The sequence below is a fragment of the Tursiops truncatus genome, chromosome 7 (assembly GCF_011762595.2).
Source record: "Tursiops truncatus isolate mTurTru1 chromosome 7, mTurTru1.mat.Y, whole genome shotgun sequence".
NCBI lineage: Eukaryota > Metazoa > Chordata > Mammalia > Artiodactyla > Delphinidae > Tursiops > Tursiops truncatus.
In genome coordinates this window covers 34,378,547-34,405,773 of record NC_047040.1, presented here as the reverse complement: position 1 = coordinate 34,405,773, position 27,227 = coordinate 34,378,547, and the positions used below count along the sequence as shown (strand labels likewise).

At 37.8% G+C, this 27,227-nt stretch overlaps 1 protein-coding gene across 5 annotated transcripts in view; it reads right to left on the bottom strand.

Annotated features, from left to right (window-relative positions):
• Positions 1–25,564, bottom strand: part of ORC2 (origin recognition complex subunit 2) — a 55,364-nt gene extending 29,800 nt beyond the window's left edge. The window contains exons 1-8 of one of the 5 annotated variants that reach the window (XM_019939169.3): positions 25,287–25,425; positions 22,167–22,221; positions 21,130–21,233; positions 20,520–20,663; positions 9,864–9,953; positions 5,235–5,327; positions 4,289–4,320; positions 2,287–2,347 (exon numbers count right to left, since the gene is read on the bottom strand). In XM_019939169.3, coding sequence (XP_019794728.1) covers positions 2,287–2,347; positions 4,289–4,320; positions 5,235–5,327; positions 9,864–9,953; positions 20,520–20,663; positions 21,130–21,226 — 517 coding nt within the window. In that variant the 5' untranslated portion in view covers positions 21,227–21,233; positions 22,167–22,221; positions 25,287–25,425. Of the gene's footprint in view, positions 1–2,286; positions 2,348–4,288; positions 4,321–5,234; positions 5,328–9,863; positions 9,954–20,519; positions 20,664–21,129; positions 21,234–22,166; positions 22,222–25,286 lie in introns of all 5 variants that reach the window. The other 4 variants (XM_019939170.3, XM_033859907.2, XM_019939167.3 and 1 more) reach the window with 4 other exon arrangements.
• Positions 25,565–27,227: the final 1,663 nt, after the last annotated feature.

Here is a 27,227-nt window from a genome sequence, read left to right as displayed (position 1 = left end):
GAGCTAGTTATGTAAGTTTTCTGAGCACCAGTTTCCTCACTTATCAAATGAGGCTACCAGTGCCTAATTTAATAAAGCATTGTGAAGATTACATTGAAATGCATGTAAAACAACTAACAATGGCTAACACAAACGAAATGCGGCAGAAATTGTCAGTCATACGTAATACCATTCTCTTTCCTTCTTCCTTGCTAATAGAATTCATTGTAAAATGTGGCAATGTGCTCCACCCTAAGGGATAAATAATCAGTAATTTAATTGTCGTTTCCTTTGCCAGATACATGCTCTCTCAGCCTCCTTTGCAACTAGAGTTGGCCATGTAAACCTTTAACCAATGAAACTTGAGGGGAAATTTGCTGGAAGCTTCTGGGGAAGATTTTCCTCACTTATGGAAGGAAAGCCCCTTACTTATACCCATAGCTTAAAGCTATGGAAGCCATTTTGCAATACAAAATATCAAAACTAAAGATGAAAAATGCCAGCGGCAAAGCGAAAAGAAGAACCTGTATCCTTCATGACACTGTTGAGTCACTACATCAACCGTGAACTGTGTATCCCTAGACTTCTAATGATGTGAGATACTTCAGTGTCCATGGCTTAAGCCATTGTTATAGAATTTTCCATTGCTGCCTACTGAAAATGCCATCCTAACTGATAGAGCACTCAATAAATGACAGCTACTACTTTAAGTACTACTAATACATACTCACAATCCATCCCATAGTAGATATAAGAATTATATTTTTAAACAAACCATGGCCACCCCCACCACTCTCCATAAATAATAAAGCTAGTTTTATAATCATAAAGTAAGGATAAAACTTACACTCAACAAAATAAGTATAAAACTACCATAAAAGGTTAACTTCCAAAATATGAATGAAATAATTTTAAGCAAATCACTCTTTATTTTGAAAAGCATATTTCAGAATATCCAGAGTCAGCAAATAACAAATATATATATTGAAAAAGAAAAAAAAAAAAAAAAAGGCTTGATTTTGTGGGCATACATAGCTTAGCAGATTCAGATTTGCACTGACTGCTGCCCATGGTAGATGCAAGGGTTAGAAGTGGTAGGAGGTACCAGACAATGTCTTTACCCTATTTATATGAATACATCACACATGTTGATATATTTGTTTGGTGGTGATTGAGAAGGAGAAGGAAGTTCACCTTTTCTCTAAAAAGGATTCTTCTGTGGGGTAAGGAGGAAACTTAAGATGTGGGATGTATTTGACATAAAATAATAATAATCAATTGCATATATCATCTTTTATTGCTTCAGATATCCAATAATTTAGTGTTATAATTTTTATGTTGATTAAAAATGTATTATCAACTCTATACCTTGAAAGAAGAAGGGCTACAGGGCATAGATTTAACAATGTTAGCTAATATTATTGTCAAGGGGTCAATCCCAAGAAAGGAGTTGACATCTTTCAGAAATATAAAGGTCAAAAAGTCATTTGCCCCAAAATTAAATATTTAAACCCCAAACCAGAGAGCTCCCTGGCAGTCCAGTGTTTAGGACTCAGCGCTTTCGCTGCCGTGGCCCGGGTTCAACCCCGGGCTGGGGAACTAAGATCCCACAGGCCACATGGTGTGGCCAAAAAGACCCCCCCAAAACATAAAAAAAAAACCAAACCATTTTTAATTTCCCCAAAGGTGGGAACCATGTCTGTTTACTTGGCTTTGTATAGTATTCAAAGTACCACTATAAATATTTAAAATTGTTTCAATATATTGATAAAACTTCTAAATAAATCAATAGAACTATTTCTAAAACTGTCTCAGGCAAATAAACTAAAAGGCATGTTATTTTATTGAAGAATTTTAACTAACCTCAATATCCATTGACTATAATGTAAAGACATAGTGCTAAGTGTTATGAGTTAAAATATAAGATATAGTCCTTGCCCTTAAGGAATCTACAGCTTAATTGAAGACATGAACATATCCTTTCTTTCGTGAAAAGAAATAGCAATAAGTAGTTATAATAATAAAAAGTAATAATAGCCAACACCTGTTAAGCACATACCAAGGTCAAGCACTATGCTAAGCACTTTGACATCCTTTATTTCAATTAATCTCAAAATAACTCTGAGGCTGGTACCATTATTATCCCTATTTCGCAAATGAAAAAAATTGAGGCATAGAGAGGTCCCTGTAAGTGGCAGCCCAAAGACAAAATGTAAGCATTCTAAGACTAGAACCTGTATATTTAACCATTATTGCCTGTTTAGATGCTTCTTTTTATAAAAGCTCAGTGTAAAAAGAAATACACACCTATTAGTCTTTTCCTTAGCCCACGAGGTGCTGTTGACAGAAATTCACTTTTATCATTGTTCTGTTTAAAAATAAAAAAGCAATATAGTTTATATAGTCAAATAATAATGATGACATGAAAATTAATGATGTCTCTGAGTGAAAGAAAGGCTAGAAGGAAGAAAAATATTTTGTTTTCAATAGACATTAGAACCAGATGAGCTCCTTCCTAGACCTGGAAGACAACAATATATGAATTTGTTGCAGGGGGAGAGTATGACAACAAAAACGATACAACGAATTCCGAAGGATTCCTAGAGTGGTTCTAGAAGTTGTATTCCAGACACCTGCGAAGGATGCACTTCTATTATTATGTAAAGAAAAAGCTTATCAGCCTTTGAATCATTCTTCACCCATCAGATTAGCAGAATATTTTTTCTAAAAAAAGGTAATACTGTCCAGGGATGATGAGTAAGCAAGGAAATGGGACTCCTATAGTTACTGCAGTGGGCCTTTGCATGTACGAGCAATTTACTGGTGTTAAAGTAGTCTGTGAGAAGGAGAGAAAAAAGATTTCTACTTTTTACTTCTGTATTTTTAATTTTTTAAACAGTTTACAGAAGTATAACGCACGTTTTTCTTTTCCTTACAGAATCCTTTAACACCATTCAATTTCTAGCACAATAAAATGCCTACTGGTGTATACGTGATAACTTAACAGTACTAATAAAAAGATAAAGTACCCTGTGTTTTTTTGGCAATGTGAAAATACGACAAAAAATTTAAGTCTGTTATCTTGTGATAAGTTGTTGGTGCTAGTTACAAATATTATAACAATTTTTATTTGAGATATTAAGAATACTATTATAATAGGTGATCTGATCACCTATTGGGTTTATAAAGTATATCACAGTATATTTCAAACTTCTTTGGTCCAGATCCTTACAATTTTTTTTTACGTTTTGCCACCTTGATCCAGTACACATATGCATATATAACTTAACCAAATTATAATTAAATAATACTTACAAAACAGAAATTTTCTAATTTATCTATTTCATTTTTTTAAACTGTAGATCATGCCCTACTAAACTGATTTCAAGACTGAGAGTTGAGACAACCTATATCCATATAGCTTAATTATCAGGTCTGAGAATATTTGTGTCAAAATAACCATTTCAGAAAATTCTTGCTCAAAAAGATAAGGCTATAAACTATTAAATAACTTCACTGTTTGCTACAGAAATTTCTGCAAACTAATTTATCTTGACAGTTTGCTCATTTGGGCAACCTATTTTCCCATCAGGACAACAGACTACTTACCAGGGCAAACAGCTAGCTTATCAAACTTTGGTTTACTTATCAAAACTCAATTCAAGACCCTCTCCTCACTGTGTCCACTACTCCTAAAATACCATGCCATGAATTCTGCCTAATACAGATCAGTTCCCCATCTTGATAGATGTGCCTTAAACCCCTCGAGTCCAGATCCCCAAGCCCTATACATATTCTCTCCTGAACTGCCCCTTCTAAGACAGTGCACTAAGACTTGCAGACTGATGTTCTCTTTTATTGTGGTATGTAAATATAATACCACTGATTAACAGGTTTTCTGATGGTCTCTTAGGGAATCAACAAGATCCACTAATGTGATGTGATCCACAACTTGAAAAAGAATGCCAGAAGACCCAACACAGACAAAAATAAATAAATAAAATTAAGTTAAAAACAAACAAACAAACAAAACACCCAGGGGTAGTTCTAACACAGAAAAGGCACAACAGGTTGGTCCAGAAGACCTAGCTTCATTTTCCAGCTTTTCTCCTTCCTAGTTTGGTGAACTCAGACAAGTCACTTCACCTCTCTGAGCCTCAGATTCTTTATCTGTAAGTTAGGTATTTAATTGGCAAATACCTATAAATGATAAAAGTATTATCTAAATTAAAAGATGAAATGGATATTTTTCACCATGTCTTAACTTTGTAACACTAAGGGTTTTCCTTGTTTTTACTCAATTGCTTACCTTCAACTGAACTTTGTCTGAAGCAGAATGCCCTAAAGAATGAAACAAAAAGCCATTACTTACTACAAATACTTCACTTTCCATAATAGCCTAGTTTCATTAAAAGCAAAGGTACAGGTTCTACCCAGAAGCCACTACATATTATTGAATTCTCAATTAATTGCATCTCCACTAGAGGCTGAACTGTCACTATTAATTTTATGATTTCTCCTATTAATGACATTTCTGTAGCACTCATGTAACAAGAAAAAATGGAGTCCTTTCCATTGTTCATTATTTTAAAAGTACACTATTTAATCTAGTTAGAATGGGTCATTCAAAAACAACTGTTCCACAGTTCTCCAAACTTCCAGGGCTTCCCTGGTGGTGCAGTGGTTGAGAGTCCGCCTGCCGATGCAGGGGACACGGGTTCGTGCCCTGGTCTGGGAAGATCCCACATGCCGCGGAGCAGCTGGGCCCGTGAACCATGGCTGCTGAGCCTGCGCGTCCAGAGCCTGTGCTCCCCAATGGGAGAGGACACAACAGTGAGAGGCCCGCGTACCGCAAAAAAAAAAAAAAAAAAAAAAAAAAAAAGACTTCCAAATCCCCAAAACCTTATTTCAAATAGTATTTGCCAAAGCAAATCTTCCACGAACATTTGGCTAACTCAAGCAAATGACAACAGGATTTAAGACTGTTTCTAGCTGGCCCTGTCAATCTGTACAACTTCAACCCACACAGATCTTTTCCCCTTTTACTGATAGCTAAATACGGGTATACTAAAGCACACAGGTTGGGGTATTAACTGCATTTACTAAATGAATTTTCAGAACAGAAAAGAAGAAAATATATAAAAATGCACTTAGACAAGAAAGTAAAGTAACATATTATAACTTTGAAGCAACTATGAAAACTCTCTTTAAAGAAGTGAAGTAAAAAAAAAAAAAGAAGTGAAGTAAAATCTTACCCTTGCTACATTGAGGAATGTCTATGGTAATTTCAGGATCACTCTTCAAATTGGATGAAACACTTTTTCTTGGTGTTTTTGCTAGTTCTGAAGCTGTAAACAGACAAAAGAAATATATTAAAAAAACTTTTAATGGACAACAGTAGATTAAGAGGGGAAATAGCCTTATTTCACTTACATAAATTAAAAAAAAAAAAGAAACCTGCTGTTACTAATATCAGAAAGATAAATAAACCTAGCCATATTAAGAGTACTACTGCTTTCACCTTTACTCACCGTCTTCCAAGTCTTCCTTCAGTTATCCACAGGTCTCACAAAAAAATACAAATAAAGAGCTAACTTTGACCTTGCTGGTTTCTCCAATTATCACACACTCTTCCTCTCTCTTCTCCATTGACAGGTTTATACTCTTTCCATTTCTTTACCATATATATTTGAGGCACATCTCTGCTAACAGTTAAGAAAGAATGGCCAGAAAGTGGGATCTACAACCAACTGAAAACTGTGTATATTTAAAATTATACTTTTAAAGCTCTTAAGTCTCCCATAAAATGTGGTTTATTACTTGTGTCTAAAACTCTAACACATATTAATAATGTATAGACTATGATATAGCACTGAACAGATGACATTTCTTCTTTTATTAATATTTATTTATTTATTCATTTATTTGGCTGTGCCGGGTCTTAGTTGTGGCATGGGGGATCTTTAGCTGAAGCATGCGAACTCTTAGTTGCAGCATGTACATGGGATCTAGTTCCCTGACCAGGAATCAAACCCAGGCCCCCTGCATTGGGAGCGTGGAGTCTTAGCCACTGGACAGGGAAGTCCCAGATGGCATTTCTTCAACTGAGCATCAGATGAAATAGTTGGCTTCTGAACAGAAGGGGCCAGGACTTCCCTGGTGGCGCAGTGGTTAAGAATCTGCCTGCCAATGCAAGGAACATGGGTTTGAGCCCTGGTACAGGAAGATCCCACATGCCACGGAGCAACTAAGCCCATGCGCCACAACTGCTGAGTCTGCGCCCTAGAGCCCGTGAGCCACAACTACTGAGCCTGCATGCCATAACTACTGAAGCCCGCGCACCTAGAGCCCGTGCTCCTCAAGAGAAGCACTGCAATGAGAAGCCCGCGAACTGCAACAAAGAGTAGCCCCCGGTCGCCACAACTAGAGAAAGCCTGTGTGCAGCAACAAAGACCCAACACAGCCAAAAATAAATAAATAAATAAATTTATTTTTAAAAAAGGGGGCCATTTAAAATGAAAAATACAATGTTTATCTTTTTTTTTTTAAAGATGTTGGGGTAGGAATTTATTAATTAATTTATTTTGGCTCTGTTGGGTCTTCATTTCTGTACGAGAGCTTTCTCTAGTATGGCAAGTGGGGGCCACTCTTCATCGCAGTGCGCAGGCCCTCTCACTATCGCGGCCTCTCTTGTTGCAGAGCACAGGCTCCAGACGCGCAGGCTCAGTAGTTGTGGCTCACAGGCCTAGTTGCTCCGTGGCATGTGGGATCCTCCCAGACCAGGGCTCGAACCCGTGTCCCCTGCATTAGCAGGCAGATTCTCAACCACTGCGCCACCAGGGAAGCCCTACAATGTTTATCTTTAAAGATGCTCACATTCTCACACTGTGATAGGCATATGGGAATTGAGTCTAACTGAAGGAATAGATTTACATTTCATACACTAAGAACATTGTTCACTGAGAACACTATTTAAATTCTCTTCCATCTTTTTTTTTTTTTTTAAAGAGAAAGTATAGTTGAATTTGTGTAAATTAAGCCACTTCACTGACTCAAACTCTTTCTAACCTATTTCACACAGCTTTATCCAATCTTGGAACTGACCCAAGATATTCATGACAGTCCCTACAAATGCACTGGCTTCTTTTTTCTTAACCTCCTCGATCCTCTGTATCATTCATTAAAGTTCTTTATATCTTTCTTTGAAATTATTCCTCCATCTGGGTTCCATGGTATTAGCCTGGTCCCTGGCTACTGCTGGTAGTTATTCCATCTCAACTTCACTGCCCTCATCCTCCTAAGCATTCTAACCTGCAGGTACCTAAAGCTCAGGCATTGGCCTTCTCTTTACACCAGAAAAATATGCCATGTTTGGCCTTCTCTTTACACCAGAAAAATATGCCATGTTGATCCACAGGATAGGAAAAAAACCTTCACATCAACAAAAAGCCACAAAAGTACAAAGTAACTTAGCTGAGATCATTTTGGTTTTATACTGAAACATAAAAATCCTCTGCTTTTAAATAACTTTAAACTACAAAAGGAGAAAGGAAGAAAAAGGAAGAATTGAAGAGGAAAGGAAACAAGAGACAGTCATCCATGTATGGATATTAATTTCAATAATAAAAAATTGGGGCAAATATTTAATTCATTTGTATTATATTTCACACAACAACTGGTCTGCAACATATTAAAAATTTTAAAATAAAACTCCTCTTTGCCTAATAATAACTTCTCATCAGGTTATTATCTGATCCTATCTATCCAATCTAGTTTCAATTTCCTTAAATTCATCTTTCTCCAAGCTGGCCAAACTCCTTACTGTCCTTGTCCTTTCTATGTGGTAATTCTACCTTTGCTTTTTCTTTGCATTTACTTACTCATCCTGGACGTGTTCTCTGTGTTTTACAAAGCCTTCCAATGTAACTCTTGCTCTATTTCTAGCCCTATATCTTGGTTAGTCCAATTATATTTAATCATCTTTTATACTCAGAGTAATATATGATTTTCTGACAGATCATAACTTATTTTAATAAGGCATTCTATTTTATTGATATATTTAGATGTAAACACAATTAGCAAAAATACTTAATAAGTCAAAGAGCGACATAACTAAACACAGGTCCTAACTAAACACAGATCTTGGAAAGTATGATCAGTCTTAAACTATCCAGAAAACTATCTTTTCATGACTATATTTCTTTCAGATGTGATGACAGAAACGCCCATCATAACAATACTTAAGTTCCTCACAGCACATATAGATATGAGACATGTATCACTGCAGTTATGTGCATGTTGACTTTTCACTCAGGGAACTTCTACTTGATTACTCCAGTGAGGTTCCATTTTTCTTTTCACTATTAGTTCTTTCTCCAATGCTTCATTGTCGTTAGGGTTTCACTTTGGCCTTGGTGTCTATCTGATCTTTCCTCTAGTAATTATATTAGCATTTTCCTCTGGTGTCCCAGAGATCCTACACAGAATTCAGTCATTTTTACAGATCAAAAATTTTTTAATTTCTTTTCTTAAATTATTTTTTATTGAAGTATACTTGATTTAAAGCGTTGTGTTAGTTCCAGGTGTATAGCAAAGTGATTCTGTTTTTTTCAGATTCTTTTCCCATATAGGTTATTACAAAATATCAAGTATAGTTCCCTGTGCTATACAGTAAGTAGGTCCTTGCTGTTTATCTATTTTCTATATAGTAGTGTGTATCTGTTAATCCCAGACTCCTAATTTAAACCTCCCCCCACTTTCCCCTTTGGTAACCATAAGTGTGTTTTCTAGGTCTGTAAGGGTATTTCTGTTTTGTAAATAAGTTCATTTGTATCAAAAATATTTTAGATTTCTTTATGTAGATAATAAACTCTAAGAAACACATCAATTAGTGTAAATTACTGTATGTACCATGTTAGGTTCAAAATTAATGATGCATATAATATTATACCTTTCAGAAAAACTGAATTTTGCAAATGCTTAAATTGTATTATGTTCAGAAACACAGGTCTTATAATTACTTCTTATATGTCCCTCATCAGTGTCAACACTCAACAAGTGTGACATTCATTTGACTTTGAATGTTTAAATGATCACTGACTACAATGATTGCATAAAAATACACTTAAGACACATATATAGATGTTCTATAATTATAGATTATAAGTCCTCTTATACAACGACTACATTTTGCCAGGTAGTTAATTATTATTCCCTTGCTCTTAACTTTTTGGTATTCCCAAACTTCCATAAACTTATGGACCTCCTTAATTTTAAAGTGCTTTCACGTGTTATTTCCTTTCCTCAAAGCTTTCAAATCTGATGCCTCATGCCGCAGGATCCAAGAATAGCGCCACCCAAATTTTTAAAAAGAATTAAATTGCTAGTTTAATTTTAATGTTATATATAATTTATTTAAGTCTAGTTCTCTGAAAATCAGTAATTCACGTGTAATTAGTATAAGTGGTAACTGGGGTAAGAAAAATGTTAGAACAGCCCATTTCTAACAATTTTACATAAATAATTTTCTATAATATGAACTCTTTTCTTCTACATACAGTGTAAAACTCTTATTCAATAAATTCAGAATATCTCTGTGTGACTTAAGTCACTTGTTTACATAACAAAAATTTGTGAAGAGCCTGTACTAGATGTTGTGGGAAGGAATCTAAGACAGGGTCTCTACTATAACCTTAGAACCTAGCTGAGAACAGAAGACATCTGAGCATGAAAAAAACTAATGACTTTAAGTATGCTTGAAAATAAAATAACATCCCTCATTCATTCTTTTAGTGAATGCAATGGGGTGATAACAGTGGGAAATGTGGTTAAATACACCTTAGAAAAGGTGAATAGTGATTACAGAAGTCAGAAAAGCAACATACCTAATTTAGCCATCTTTTCAGGGTGTTTTCTATTCTGAAAAGAATAAACTTTATTCCCACCATCTGTAGCAGAGCCATTTTTCAAGGATTCTGAAAGAAAAATGCAACATACATTTAGGAAAAATGGGTGAGGTTAATTAACAGGAAAAAAAAGACAGAATTTTAACAAAAACTTAGGATTTGTACCCCTCACTGTCTTGCACAAATGTTTAACAATACATATTTATAAATAAGATATTAAAAACACACAGTAGACTATGATACTGTTTACATAAATTTTAAAACACAGAAAACATGTTATTCACAGATACACAAAGATATATAAACAAACACAACAACAATAAAAAGCCCACTAAAGAACACTCCAGACTAGAGGGATATGCATTCAATTCATGATAGAAGTTGCTCCTGAGGAGGGAGGACAAAAGGGACTTTATTAGTTATGCTTCTTTCTTTTTTTTTTAAATAAATTTATTTATTTCATTTATTTTATTTTTGGCTGCGTTGGGTCTTCGTTGCTGCATGCGGGCTTTCTCTAGTTGTGGCGAGCGAGGGCTACTCTTCGTTGTGCTGCGCGGGCTTCTCATTGCAGTGGCTTTTCTTGTTGCAGAGCATGTGCTCTAGGAGTGTGGGCTCAGTAGTTGTGGCTCGTGGGCTCTAGAGCACAGGCTCAGTAGTTATGATGCACGGGCTTAGTTAACCCGTAGCATGTGGGATCTTCCCAGACGAGGGATCGAACCCACATCCCCTGCACTGGCAGGCAGATTCTTAACCACTGTGATGCCAGGGAAGTCCCCAAACCTTTAATGAGTTTATTAAAGTGCCAAACTTTCCGAAGTCAGTGTTTGCTCCCTTTATTGCTTAACAGTTCCCATTGGTGTGTATATGCACGAACACTTGGTATTACCTAAACTCCTTAATCTTTGCCAATCTAGTGGGTACAAAATGAATCTCACGGGGAAAGGCATTTTAATTTCCTTTCCCTAGTCACTAATGAAGCTTAACACCTTTTTACGGGTTTCTTATTTCCAGAAGAAGAAATATCTTCTCTATCCTGTGTCTTGTCTTTTCACTTCTTGATAATGTCATTCAATGAAGAGAAGTACTGGATTTTTAAAAAACAGACTATTTTTTAGAGCAGTTTTAGGTTCACAACCAACTCAAGTGGAAGGTACAGAGATTTCCCATGTATCTCCTGCCCTACATATCCACAGCCTCCCCCCATTAACAATATCTCACACCAGATGGTACATTTGTAAAAAAAACAAACAAAATGAATAAATTAAAATTAAAAAACAAAAACAAAAAAAACAGAGTGGTACATTTGTTGGAATCAATGAACCTCTGTTGACACTTCATTATCACCCAGAGTCCATAGTTTACATTACGGTTTACTCTTCCTGTTGTACATTCTATAGGTTTTGACAAAAGTACGATAACATGTATCCATCATTCTAGTATCATACAGAATGGACTCACTGCCTTAAAAATCCTCTGTACTCCATCTATTCATCCCTTCCTTACTCCTGACCCTTGGCAACCAATGTCTTCTTTTACTGTCTGTATAGTTTTGCCTTTTCCAGAATGTCACAGAGTTGGAATCATACAGTATGTAGCCTTTTCAGATTGACTTCTTTCATTTAGCAATATGCATTTAAGGCTCCTCCATATCTCTTCATAGACAGATAACTTATTATTTTTTTTAGCATTGAATAATATCCCACTGCATGGATGTATCAGTTTATTTATCCTTGGTTGACTTCTTGGTTGCTTCTAAGCCTTGGCAATTATGAACAAAGCTGCTACAAACATCTGTGTGTGCAGGTTTTTGGGTGGACAAAAGATTTCAACTCATTTGAGTAAATATGAAGGAACACAACTGCTAAGTCACATGGTAAGAATATGTTTAGTTTGTAATAAACTGCCAAACTGTCTTCCAAGGAGCTGTACCATTTTGCATTCCCACTAGTAGTAAATGGGTTCTTGTTACTCCACATCTCTGTCAGCATTTGGTGTTGTCAATATTTGGGATTTTGGCCATTCTTTTTTTTTTTTTTTAATATTTTGTTTTTTTGATGTGGACAATTTTTTTAGTCTTTATTGAATTTGTTACAATATTGCTTCTGCTTTCTGTTTTGGTTTTCTGGCTGTGAGCCATGTGGGATCTTAGCTCCCCGACCAGGGATCAAACCTGTACCCCCCACATTGGAAGGTGAAGTCTTAGCCACTAGACCACCAGGGAAGTCCTGGATTTTGGCCATTCTAATAGATGTGTAGTGGTATCCCACTGTTGTCTGAATTTGCAATTTCTTAATGACATATAACGTTGAACATCTTTTCATATGCTTATCTGCCATCTGGGTATCTTCTTTGGTGAGATGTCCAGGTCCTTTGCTCATTTTTTAATCAGGTTGTTCGTTTTCTTATTGTTGAGTTTTAAGAGCTCTTCATATATTTTGGGTAACAGTTCTTTAATAGATATGTCTTTTGCTATATTTTCTCCTAGCTGTGGTTTGTCTTCTTGAGAAGTTCTGAATTTTAATTAGTTTGTCAATCTTTTCTTTTGATTACACATTTTTAAAGAAATTCTTCTATAAGACCAAAGCCATATTCTCCTATATTTTCTTGTAAAAGCATTTATAATTTGCTTTTCATGTGTAAATCTTTAATTAAGGTAATTAAGTTGTTTATGATGGCAGTTAGGAATCCAATTTCTTTTTTTTTTTTTTTTCTTTTTTTGCAGTACACGGGCCTCTCACTGTTGGGGCCTCTCCCGTTGTGGAGCACAGGCTCCGGACGCGCAGGCTCAGCGGCCACGGCTCACGGGCCTACCCACTCCGCGGCATGTGGGATCTTCCCGGACCAGGGCACGAACCCGTGTCCCCTGCATCGGGTCCCCCTGCAGGCGGACTCTCAACCACTGCACCACCAGGGAAGCCCCCAATTTCTTTTTTTCATAAGGATAGTCAATTGTTCCAACACCATTTATTGACCAGTTCATCCTTAGCCTAGTGATCTCCAATGCTACCTCTATCATATATCTATAATATGCACATATGGATAAGTCTGTTTATGGAGAACTTGTTACTATAATTATGTAAATTAAATGTTTGGCACATAGACAAAATATGAATAAAAAATATCAAGTAGTTTCTATGTAAACTAAATTAAATGCTTTAGAAAGACTTGATAAAAGTTATTAACTAAAAGAACTGATTTCAAATTAGGTATGGATGAGAAACCATAAAAGATTTAAGAAAAAAACTGAAAAACATAAAAGCACACTACATTCAGACTGCATCAGAAGTGTCTTTAAATGATCAATCTAATGGAAGGAAATAAAACTTGAAATCCTAGATAATACATTATGGATATGCTACCTAAAAATACCCAAAACCAAAACCAAAAGGTGCTGCTGTTCTTCAACCAGCTGACTGGCAAATGTATATTTAAAGAAAAGACAATGATACATAAATATCTACATATATGTTTATATGTAGAACAAAATGTTTAGAGTATATAATTATTTTTATGATTTCCTTGTTCTGATATTTTGATAAATTGACCAATTAACAATGGCTCTAATCACACTGGCCAACAGGGATTTAGTATAATATATAAATAAAACTTTTTAATAGTTTTAAAATTACTCAAAATAGACAATACCAAAATAACTATGAACATACAATTCACAGAAGTTAAAATGGCTAATAAATAAAAGAAAAAATGTTTAATGCTGATGAGGGATCTTAATACTAGTTGATACGATCTTCCTAGAAAGTAATTTAGCAATATGTAAGCCTTATAAAGTTCATATACTTTTTTTTTAAATTAAGTTCATATACTTTCACCAGTAATTCTATTTGAGGAATCTCTGATGAAAAAAATAAGACATCTGAACAAAGATTTATGTTCAAGAGTAATCACTATGCATTAGTTATAATAATAAAAACTTAGAAATAATTCAGAAGTCTAACAGAGGAAACTATGTATTATTTATAGGTTAGAATATATTATTATTCAGTTACTAGAGTTTTCTTTGTCCAGAGAATAATCTCTAAGAATTTAACAATATGTTAAATTTAGAAAGAAATAACACTACTACTTCACACGCATTGGGATGGCTATTCCAAAAAAAAAAAAAACGTGTTGGTGAGAATGTGGAGAAACTGGAACCCTTGTGCATTGTTGGTAGAAATGCAAAATGATGTAGTTGCTATGGAAAACAGTATGGTGGTTCCTCAAAAAATTAAAAATAGAATTACCATATGATCCAGCAATTCCACTTCTGGGAATATTCCCAAAAGAATTCAAATCAAGATCTCACAGAGATATTTGTACACCCATGTTCCTAGTAGCATTATTACACTGTACAGCAAAGTGAATCAGCTATACATATACACATAGCCCCTCTTTTTTGGATTTCCTTCCCATTTAGGTCACCACAGAGCACTGAGTAGAGTTCCCTCTGCTATACAGTATGCTCTCATTAGTTATCTATTTTATACATAGTATCAATAGTGTATATATGTCAATCCCAATCTCCCAATTCATCCCATCCCCCCCACTTTCCCCCTTGGTATCCATGTTTGTTCTCTACATTTGTGTCTCTATTTCTGCTTTGCAAATAAGATCATCCTAGTAGCATTATTCACAATAGCCAAAAGGCTGAAGCAACCCAAATGTCCATCAACCGATAAATAGATAAACAAAATGTGGTATATACATACAATGCAATATTACTCAGCCTTGAAAAGGAAGGAAACTCAAAAAAAAAAAAAAAAGAAGTAAACTGACACTTGCTAAACATGTATGAACCTTGAGGACATTATGCTAAGTGAAATAAGGCAAACACAAAAAGACAAATAGTGTACAATTCCACTTATATGAGGTACCTAGAGTAGTCAAATTCATAGAGTCAAAGGAAGTAGAATGGTGGCTTCCAGGGGCTGGGGGAAGGGGGGACTGGGCAGTTGTTTAATTGAGTACAGAATTTCAGTTTTGTAAGATGAAAAGAGTTCTAGAGATCGGTTGTAAAATAATGTGAATATACTTAATACTGAACTATATACTTAAAAATAGTTAAGATGGTAAATTTTATATTAATGTATATCTTACCACAATATTTTTTACAATTTCAAAAAACAGATTTTTAATTTAACCACAATTAAAAATCTGACATCATCCTTAAGTTCAAAAATGGAACTCTGAATAAGGCTAAGTTAAAAATACTATGGATTGGGACTTTCCTGGTGGCACAGTGGTTAAGAATCTTCCCGCCAATGCAGGTGACACAGGTTCGAGCACTAGTCTGGGACGATCCCACATACCGCAGAGCATCTAAGCCTGTGGGCCATAACTACTGAGCCTGCACTCTAGAGCCCACGAGCCACAACTACTGAAGCCCACATGCCTAGAGTCCATGCTCCGTAAAGAGAAGCCACCGCAATGACAAGTCCGCACACCACAAGGAAGAGTAGCCCCTGCTCACCGCAACTAGAGAAAGCCCACACACAGCAACGAAGACCCAAGGCAGCCAAAAATAAATAAATAAATAAAATTTAAAAAATACTACGGATGGACCACATATTTGTCTCAGAATTTTCTAACAGCCAACTTATAATCAATTAAAGAATTATTCTGTTCATAAAATTGAAAAACAAATCAATTGTTTAAGAGAAGCATCAATAAGACAAATTGCTCTTGAGGACACCTGTCTGATTGTTTGGGGGAGATCTTTCAGAAAACATTCTGTTTAATGTCTGAGATCACCTAGCACCTCCATGCAATGATTTTTCACCAGAGTGGATGGATTAATAGCATATAAGAGTTATGCCAGGTATGTCAAGATATGTGTTGCTTATAAGAAGCAGCTTATACTTCAATAGTAAGTAAAGGGATTGATTAATAAAGTATTTAAAGGTCCTTGTTGAAAAGATTTTTCCTTTTAAATATCCCTTAAGATTCTTTGTGAAATGTCTGTGTTTTAAAAGTAATGCTTAACAAGACTTCCCTGGTGTCCCAGTGGTTAAGACTCAGTGCTTCCACTGCAGGGGACACAGGTTCGATCCCTGGTTGGAGAACTAAGTAAGATGTGTGGCCAAAAAAAAAAAAAAAAAAATCCTTACTGTCTTCTGTTTGAAATTAAGGATTAGGCAGAAGCTTACTGTTCAGTATCTCAAATAAAGTTAAGCAAGATGGTAATAGATGTCACCTTTTCTTCCCTAAAGAAAACATTAAAAGAAAACTAAGAAAACTCTCCTTCCTACACCTTATCTGAAACACCACTCTCCACCCCTATACACATTGTGGCAAATAAGAAAAAACAAAACAAAATAGGAAAAGTCATGTTTGCAAGACTTAACTGTAAGTTACGGGCTCCTCTGTCGTACATGCCAATTGGCAAATGAACAGCCCCACTTCCTGCGCTCGAGACAAACTTATGTGTGTGCATGTATGTGCAGACAGACAGATACACACCAAACTGTCAACAGGTCCATGTTCTTTTTTAAAAAATTAATTAATTAATTAATTTATCTTTGGCTGTGTTGGGTCTTTTTTGCTGCGCATGGGCTTTCTCTAGTTGCGGCGAGTGGAGGCTACTCCTCCTTGCAGTGAGTGGGCTTCTCACTGTTGTGGCTTCTCTTGTTGCAGAGCACGGGCTCTAGGCACGCAGGCTTCAGTAGTTGTGGTGCACGGGCTCAGTAGTTGTGGCTCGCCGGCTCTAGAGTGCAGGCTCAGTAGTTGTGGCGCACGGCCTTAGTTGCTCCACAGCATGTGGGATCTTCCTGGATTGGGCTCAAACCCGTGTCCCCTGCATTAGCAGGCAGAGTCTCTTTTTTTCAGTTTACTTTTTTTTTTGATGGGAGTATAGTTGCTTTACAATGTTGTGTTAGTTTCTGCTGTACAACGAAGTGGATCAGCTCTATGTATACATATATCCCCTCCCTCTTGGACCTCCCTCCCACCCCCACCCCACCCCCAATCCCACCCATCTAGGTCATCACAGAGCACTGAGCTGAGTCCCTGTGCTATACAGCAGGCTCCCACTAGCTATCTATTTTATGCGTGGTAGTGTATGTATGTCAATCCTAATCTCCCAATTCATCCCACCCTCCCCTTCCCCTCTGTGTCTACATGTCCGTTCTCTACATCTGCGTCTCTATTCCTGCCCTGCAAATAGGTTCATCTGTACCATTTTTCTAGATTCCACATATATGCGTTAATATACGATATTTGTTTTTGTCTTTCTGACTTACTTCACTCTGTATGACAGACACTATGAACTTTTAAGGGACCACAGGTTAAACAACCACAAAAACAGCTTGGCCTTATCCAGTAAAGTTGAAGACACCCCTATCTTATGACCCTGAAATTCCACTACTTGGGATATATTCTAGAAAAACTAGTACATGTGTATACCAGGATAGATGTATATTCATAGCAACATTGTTCCTGATAGCTAAATGGCAGGTGGATTCTTAACCACTGCGCCGCCAGGTAAGTCCCAGGTCCATGTTCTTAAATCATGCATTCTCAACAGGAATAATACTGCTCCTGATGCAACGGAAATGGCTCTTGGTGGGAGGAGGGGGAGTGTGGAAAACATCTTAGATATTGCAATGGTCTGTTGCCCTCCAAAGAATCTTAGTACATAAAGAGATATACAGCATACATGTAGTATTAAAATTTCATGGGTGGGGGGTGATAAGGAGAAAAAGTCTAGAAAGGTTCCTTAGGGGTTAATAATTTTTAAAAGGTTGAGAAATACAGCTTTAAAGCAAAGTTCCCCAACCAGTGTGCAGAAATTAAAGACATGGGTTACAGGTGTGCTGAGTATTGATCCTCTCAGGCCTCTGAGGATGCAGTCAGGGCCTGCAGAGGGGGTGGGAACAGGGGTCAGAAGCCCAAGGCATTTATCCCTGGTCTGGAGCATTTTCCTCTTTTCTTTCTTCTTTGTTTTCTTTGGCTGCACCAGGGATTGAACCTGGACCACAGCAGTAAAAGCACCAAGTCCTAACAACTGGACCACCAGGGAAATCCCAAATTTTCCTCTTTATTTCAGTGTGCCTCCAAATATCATTTGCTGTGGGTGCCGTTACAAGAAAGCACTGAATTTCTACTACAGATACATATTACCATTACAATAAGAAACTATTTTAAAGAAAACACTTAGAAAACATGTTGTTTGCAATCTGTTCTTAGGTCTAACACAATAGTCAAGAATCCAAAGTTCTATTCAGAATATGCCCTAAGGGCTTCCCTGGTAGCACACGTGGTTAAGAATCCGCCTGCCAATGCAAGGAACATGGGTTCGAGCCTTGGTCCAGGAAGATCCCACAGGCCGCAGAGCAACTAAGCCCGTGCGCCACAACTACTGAGCCTGCGCTCTAGAGCCTGCAAGCCACAACTACTGAGCCCACGTGCCACAACTATTGAAGCCCACACGCCTACAGCCCATGCTCCGCAACAATAGAAGCCACCACAATGAGAAGCCCGCGCACGGCAACAAAGAGTAGCCCCCGCTCGCCACAACTAGAGAAAGCCTGTGTGCAGCAACAAAGACCCAACACAACCAAAAATAATAAATAAATAAATAAATAAATAAATAAAAAGAATATGCCCTGTCCAGTAAGCCTACTGAGGGACAATGGTTGTTTTTTGTTTGTTTTTAATTTATTTTTTTAAGATGTTGGGGGTAGGAGTTTATTAATTAATTAATTTATTTTTGCTGTGTTGGGTCTTCGTTTCTGTGCGAGGGCTTTCTCTAGTTGTGGCAAGCGGGGGCCACTCGTCATTGCAGTGCGCGGCCCTCCCACTATCACAGTCTCTCTTGTTGCAGAGCGCAGGCTCAGCAGTTGTGGCTCACGGGCCTAGTTGCTCCACAGCAAGTGGGATCTTCCCAGACCAGGGCTCGAACCCATGTCCCCTGCATTAGCAGGCAGATTCTCAACCACTGCGCCACCAGGGAAGCCCAATGGTTGTTTTTTATATCATATCATTTAACACTGGGAACAAATCCAGAAACAGTATCACTCAAGAGGTGACAAAAAGGTTGGGAGTAGTCATAGTGGCCATTTATAAGTCAAATATGAGAGAGTAAAAGACATGTACATGAGGGAGACAGGTGGCATAGAAGAGAATTGATGCACAGAGATGACATGAGGGAGACCAGGAGATATGTGAAAGCAAAGTCCCTCATTTCTTAACACACTCCCAGCTCCAATGCCCCTGGTGCCCAACAATACTGAATTTTTTCCTTGATCTTTATTTTTTTAAGTCAACTTAAGTAGGTCTATGCTCCTTGCACCCTAATATAAACCTGTGCTCTTTGAGCCCTAAGTTAAGTAAATTATAATCCAAGAGTAAGATTTTTTAAGCACAGTGTGGCAGGAATCTGGCTTAGGTGTAAAAAAACATAACACCAGCATGCCTAGGTTGGAACACATTACTTCTTGGAATCTTCCTTCTAACTATTTCTGTAAAGAAGATCAAGTTAATAATAAAGTGACTTGCTTTATGAAATTATTTCAAATTAGTTAAAAGTAGAGATATCTTAAAAAAACAACTTTAGAGTGCTTGGTCTGTAGACTATCTTTCTAAAAATATTTAAGCACCAGACTGGTTTTTAAAAAAAACGAAAGAAAAAAAAATGGACTATGTATAGATTAAAAAACGTACAGTAGAAACTCAGTGCTTCCAACCTTTCCAACTGTAGAGAAAAAGTCTGAAGCGATGCTCTTCTTTTTTCTTTTTCTAAAATTTATTTATTTTATTTATTTATTTTTGGCTGTGTTGGATCTTCACTGCTGGGCACGGGCTTTCTCTAGTTGCAGTGAGTGGGGGCTAGTCTTGGTTGCGGTGCGCGGGCTTCTCATTGCGGTGGCTTCTCTTGTTGTGGAGCCCGGGCTCTAGGTGCACGGGCTTCAGTAGTTGTGGTGCACGGGCTCAGCAGTTGTGGCTCATGGGCTCTAGAGAGCAGGCTCAGTAGTTGTGGCGCATGGACTTAGTTGCTCCACGGCATGTGGGATCTTCCCGGACCAGGGCTCGAACCTGTGTCCCCTGCACTGGCAGGCGGATTCTTAACTACTGCGCCACCAGGGAAGCCCTGAAGTAATGCTCTTCTGATGAGAAATAAAATAATATAGCACACCACATAAAAAGTTTTGGAGGTGGATGATGGTGATGGTAGCACAACATTATGAATGTATTTAATATAACTGGACTGTACACTTAAAAATGGTAAAGATGGTAAATTTTATGTTATGGGTATCTTACAATTTAAAAAATTGGGAAAGGGACTTCCCTGGTGGTCCACTGGGTAAGACTGTGTGCTCCCAGTGCAGGGGGCCTGGGTTCGATCCCTAGTCAGGGAACTAGATCCCACAGGCCAAAACTAAGAGTCCACATGCTACAACTAAGAAGTCTGCATGCTGCAACTAAGAGCCCACATGCCACAACGAAGATTCTGCATGCCACAACTAAGACCTCGCGCAGCCAAAATAAATTAAAAAGAAAAAAAAAAATTGTAGCACAATGTTGCCTAACCTACCAGACTACTTTTATGTATCCTGCAAAGCAATTTCAGCCACTCACAGAAATATGAGCGTACACTCCCAACTCCAACAACCACCACCCCCCTCACCCCACAAATACCTTGAACATGGCGTCCTAAAACTTCCACATAGTTCTGATCTTTTAAAACTTCCTGGTCATCTTCCTCCAAATCATATTCTGGCTTCTTTATTATTTTTTTTGTGTTGACCAAAAGCTGGGCTCTCTCCTTTTTTATTTTAGCTCCTATAAGAACATCCAAAGAATCAGAACATGACAGGTATAAATTCTTTCTAAACACTACATTTAAATAAATAAACTATACTATTATATTGTCATTACTTAAAAGCTGGAAAAAAATTCAGTGTTTTCTCTTTGATTCAAGTACAGATCTCTCTTCCACAGTTTATAAGTTAAAAAAACAAAACCTTTAAATTATATATTTTGGGGGGTCAAAATAACTATACATTTTAATTACAATGGGTGGTTATCACTTACCGCCACTACTGAGCATTTCACATTAGATGAGGCTTTATTATTTTTAATTTTCAGTACATTTTGAATGGAATAAACTAAAAATTAAGATTTGCAGTCTTACTAGATCAAATATTCTGTGCTGTATTTTCAAAATAGAAGATTAAATTATTTTTAAAAGTGAAATAATACATAACCATTATATAAGCATCCCTTCAACTGTATAATCATTCAGTACCTCCTTCTCTATCAAGAATGTGATTAAGAACATCATCATCTCCCACAAACTGAACCTCCAGCATCTTGTCTTCCTTTGATTCCAGCTTGCTCATCATTGCCAACCTAAACAAAAGCAATGAAGCACTCAAAAGTGATGAAAAATTCTTATCAACAGCCAAATAAACATTCACATAATGAATACATGTATTTGCATAAAAGTTTTAAAAGTCTTTAAGTATGAAAAATACATTGTCATTATTGTATCAATATTGTGTTTTTGATAATAAGTAACTCAATTCTTTATCTGAAAAATGGAAGAGAGGAAGAAGTGCCTGAGATTAGGAAAAAGACAAATCCAATCAAGGCAACTAAAATATAATGACAAGAAAACAATTCTGCCTGTAAAGAAAGCTCTAACCAATATACAGAATAACAACATTATTAGAAAGGGGGAGGTTAATACATGAGAGTTTAGAAAAGGGGCAGCCAAACAAAGAATAATGGTTTGGTGGATTTTCATATCTGTTCGCTAGAAAGATATAGTCCACTGGGGGAAGTCTGTGTGCTTCACTGGTGTACCAAGACTGGATCAAATAATTTTCAAGCATCTCCCTTTACTATTAAATTGCATGCTCACCAAACAACTTGACAATCATGAATATGGCTTTCTAGGTATCTTGGTAACTAAAGAGTAAGCATGAATCTTTCCAGTACTTTAGAATCAGTTCTTCACTGAACAAATTTCGGATTTGGCAAGCAAAAGTTTGATCAACTCTGGCTACGCTGACAAAATTTAGTTTCAGAACTTATAATGCTAATGCCTGAAACAAATAAACGATTCCAACTAGTTGTCAGCTAATCAGTTTACTCAAAAAATGAATTTTTTTCTCTCTTCTCTCTCTCATAAATCCTATTTATGCCTTTTCCCCTGACAAGAGGATCTACTGATTGAGTCCCCCATGAGTCAGTTATCTGCATGCAGATAACTCACTAAATGTTGCCAAGTTTTCTTTTGTAACTAGCACACTTAAATGATTTGTCTCAGTTTTCATTTACCTTTAAAGGTACTACATATTCTGCAGCTGGGAAATTCAAGTAGAGTCACCTGTAACTGGAAAAAGAACTCAGTCAGGCCAGCTAACAGGAAAACGACAGCAACCAAAGAAGTTCATGAGTTTTAACAACCAAGATGAGTAGATAAAGGCAGATCTTAGAAAGCCAAAGTTGTTATGATGGCACAGTAAAGGGCAAAATGACCATTACCATTTTGGCCAGGGAGCCTCAGAGACTGACAAGATCTAACTTGTGGGGGCAAGTAGGTGGAGGGAGGCCAAAATGTGAGCACTTACTATGTGCTAGACACTCTTCTCAATATTCTATATGTATTCTCATTTAATCCTCACAACAATTCCATTAGGTTTATACTTTGTGTACAAAGATTATACTTCATCTATAATTTATATGGCCACTGCCAGTAGAACATATCCATTTGGACCAACCTCCTAGTCATGATACTGCTTCTTACTATGGGGAACTGGGTGTATTAGAGAAGAAGTTTAATGCATCTATGTGACATTTATACAAAATTAAGAAACACAACTTCTTTCTATCTGTATAAAATAAAGTTTTTTAAGGGGCTGTTTGTCAGGCACTGTGTTAGGCACTTTTATGTATACCAGATCAATAAATCCTCAGATTCTCTGAGATGGTTAAAATATATTTAATTCCCCTAATTTACAGATGAGTAAACTGAGGTTAAAGATTAAATTACTCCTTCAAATTCACACAATTAGAAAGTGTGTTAGGGCTGAAACCCAAGTTTAACTAATTCCAAAGACCCTGATCATTTTATTAAATGACACAACTTCTCCTGCCATTAAATACAAACCTGTTATCCTAAATGCTTGTCTTGACCTCTGGAAACTATTCATAATATGTTTAGTCATTCTCCCACACAGCGGTTCAAATATCCAAGAACTTCTACAGTTCCTCTAAGTTTCTAGTTCATTAGGTTAAACATCACTAGTTCTATCAAGCATACTTTTAAGAGCAGCATAGGCTACATTATTTAAAACTACATAGGGCTGTGTTCTACAAAGGATTTGAAGCAATAACAATAAGCAGTGCAATACAACAAATGATAAACTATACACACTAATAGGGAATCTGGGTCAGGGAAAATATAAAGGCAGAAAATAAAATCATACAAAGAATTTGGGCTCTTAGCTTCCTGGCAATCAAAAGGAGTAAAGGTCAGTTACATTACCTCTTATTAGCAAAAGTTTAGTAGTCCCTTCAGGGGGAAAAAAAAGATTTTCAAGGAAAATTTAAAAACAAATATTCTAGACAACTTAATATTGTCCTAGGCAATTTCCGTATGGTATTTTATGTAAGAATGGTCTGGACAGAGGCAGCCTAACTTAGCCTTGTTTGTAGCCAAATGCATTTATACGTAATTTTCTTTCCTAGGTATTAAGGGCATCTTATTATACAGTACAGAATCAAAAAATTGAAATTTCTACAAAAACCTTGAAAGAAACCTTTCCTTCCTTCTTCTCCAACATTTTCTGAAAACAAAAACAAAAAAACCCCAGTACAACCGCATAATAAAATGAAAATATTTAGTGACCACTTACTCTTCAAGGCACTGTCTTGGTGCTTACTTTTAAGTAGACTCTTTTCAAGGAGTTAACAAGGTAATACAGCAGCACCAAATGAGCAGTTACCACAATACACTCTCCTTTGAGAGCAAATAAAAGATCTGCTACAATTAAAAAAAAAAACATAATCCTTTAAAAAAAGAAGGTGGTATAGTTTAGTGGCTATGCACCAATTTTAATATCAGATAAACCTGGGTTCCGATCTTAACTCCACACTTACAACTGTGTGACTCTGGACAAAGTTGTGACGATTAAATGAGACCATGTGCTTGGCCTATGAAAATGCTAACTAGGTTCCTTACTACGGGTATTTTTACTTTAAATTTCAACTTAACCATGCAGATCTCTTATACAACTCCATATCCCAACTAATGTCTGACGAAATAAAATTCATATTTTATGGCAAGACGATTTAAACATATTTAAACATAAACATAAAATTTTTCTTTGCCTACTTGGGCCTCCTCCCTCCACTTTAGTGTGTATTGCGCATCTGCATTAACCAGACCTCTTTAGGAGATAACTTCCTTCTTATCTTGTAAGGGGCCAGCATGACCCATGACCCACTCTTTGCTTTGTATGTGTAGATTTGGATTGTGTAAACTGTCAATAATATGCCATTTAATGTACAGCCCACAGTCTCAAAAACATCTAACAGTGCTTTGACTTCTAACAAACGGAACAGTTCTTAGAGCTTTCTGAGAGGCTGTTCTCAGAGTTATAACCCTGTTTGGCTCAAATAAAATTTTCCACTTCTTTCTTAGATCGACTACTGATCAATTTTCGTCAGCACATCCAACAGAAAAAAGTGCTCAATAAATGTTGAATGAATGATGCCCATTTAATGTGCAGTGCCATCACACAAAGGTGTAGGGCCATGCTATTTTTCTTCAGATTGCAATTGAACTAGGGGAAGGTGTAGTGGTCCTATTAGGATTTCAGCTGTAAAGCGAAAAGTACTGCATCAGCTTGTTTTAACTTAAAAAGCTCTACCAAAGGAGCCTGGTTTACCAACATTTTACAACCAAGCACTGTCCCAGGGTGACTGTATTCAGTTAGGATTCATTTGGTGCTTCCAGGCTGGGATGACATCAAAGGGTTCTCGCTCCAGTGGTAGTTCTGGGACAAGATCTCTTCCTCCTCAGCCCTCATTGTACGTGTTCCTCTCCCAGGACACCTTACTACTTTCGGTATGGATTTTTACAGTTCTCCCTCTGCACGCGGAAGGCTCATCACGCCGGAAAACAGATACGTTGGTAACAGACACCCCTTGCACAGAAGGCCCATCACTACTGGACAGAGGAACGGTCTTTAAAGAGGGAGCCTCTCACCCCAACAAATATTTACTGACTTCGGTCTGGGCCTCGCGCAACTGACCAGCTGGCCGTTCTCGGCCAGCCGAGGGTCCTCAGGGTAGCGGGGCCGGAGGCAGCCTGGGGAGGGCAGAGAGGGAGGCGCAGCGACGCTGCCCGGAGTGCCGAGGTGAAGGTCGGGGACTGGGTGCACCTGGACTCACCTCACAAGCCCCGAGCTAAGCAGGAGAGGGAGGCAAGCTGCCCCGCCGCCCAACCACACACCGCCAGGTCTCCGGGTGGCGCGGCTGCGGTCGCCTCGTGCCTGCCGGACGCTACCCCGCTGAATCGTCGCCGCTGGAAAAGCGGCTTCGGCCCCAGCGGGAAAGGCCAATTCTTTTAGGCAGTGCAGAAGCAGGGTCGCGGGGTCGCGGGGTCGAGCAGGTCCGCTCCGGAGGCCGGCGAGTGGGGCGGGGGATGGGCAGCCTCCCTCCTTCACACCGAATCTCCCGCCCTGCTCAGGAGGCGGAGCCGCAGGGAGCCAATAGAAAGTGGCGTTGGCTGAGAGCGATGGCTCTGCCCGCCAGTCGGCGCCGGTCTGATGGCCTCGCCCACAAGAAACCCGAAGAAAACGAATCCCTAAGCACTGGGTTCTGGGCTTTGCTTTTCCTCTTTCCGTTTCCGGTGAAGGGAGAAGGAAGTGTTGGTTAGATCTGAGGAAACTGGAGGAGTTGGCGTGGGCTGAGTGGGCTCTGTGGCTTGACGCAATCTTGAAAGTGTTCATTGGTTTCTCTTTACACCTTCTTTGACGCAATCTTGAAAGTGTTCATTGGTTTCTCTTTATACCTTCTTTTGAGGAAAAAGATAATGGGAATGAATTTGAGTTTATTTATTTATTTATAACGTTACCTCATTTGGCGTGAAAGGTAGGATCAAGTGCATCTCAGGGGTTTGGGGTGGGGAGGCGGGGAGCAATGCTCTCTAGTAAGAAGAGAATTTTGGCTGGGGCACTGAATGTGGAGATGGGAATCAGACTGCTAACAGGATGAAGAGACAGGGAAAATAGAAGGAATAGATGCAGAGAAAGCTGAGGCAAAAGATAATGAGGAAGAAAAAGAATGAACCTGCTGGAGTAACAGTGTCACCCACTAATAATACGATTTTATTTGGATTCATTCATTCATTCAAAACAAAACCTGCGTACAAGATAATAACGTTACACTTTTGAGCGAGCTGAGCACGGTCTCTGCCCTCACAGTAGATCCTATAGGGGAAGATACTGAATAGACAATATAGAGAAAAATGCTACGATTTGGGAAGTCCAGTGTTTATCGAACCACTGGCAGTAGTATCTAATTAAAGTACAGCAAGATTCAGGAACAATTTTCTTGGAAGAAGAGATATTTAAACTGAAACCTGAGGACTGAGTAGCTTTAAGCCAGAAAAAGAGGAGGGGTAAAGTTTTCCAGGTAGAAGGCCCAAATCAATATAGTGGGCGTATAAAGAGGCGAGTGCCACAAGTGCCAACGTTGGATCTGTTGTTATGAAGGGCTAGTTTGGCCCTTAGGGCACTAGTCAGATTTGTATTGAAAGATCATTCTGGATAAAGGAGGTAAAATGTGGGAGCAGAGGGAAGGAAGAGACAGATGGAGTCACACCATTCTGGAAGCTGTTTAGGACATCAGATTGGGAAATGGAAATGGTTGTAGCCTGGATAGCTCAGTATTCCATTTTGTTTAGCAGGATTTAAGAAAACAAAAGAGAAAGGTAATTTTCTGTACATTGGAGATAAAGAATTTGGGGGACTGAGTAGAGAGAAGATGAAAGAAAATGTAGCCAACAGTTAACAGTGAAGTGCTTGAAAAGTTCTTAAAAATGTGAAGATCTGGGAATATTTAATATTCAACTAATATGTTCTTTATGTTTCTATGATGTAAACTCTCTTCCATCTCCCCCTCCAATCTTCACTAAACTCTTCTGCAAAGTCAGAGGACTTGGTGTGAGCAGTGGGTTTTGATTTTGTTTTTAATGGTATATGTGTGGAAAATAGAGGGAAGGAGCTGAGTTTCCCTTCTAGATTGATACTAGGCTAGATAAAAACAAAGAGCCATACCATTCAGAATGGAGATCCAGAATTCAGAAGTGGAAGTTGAAGATAGAGGTGA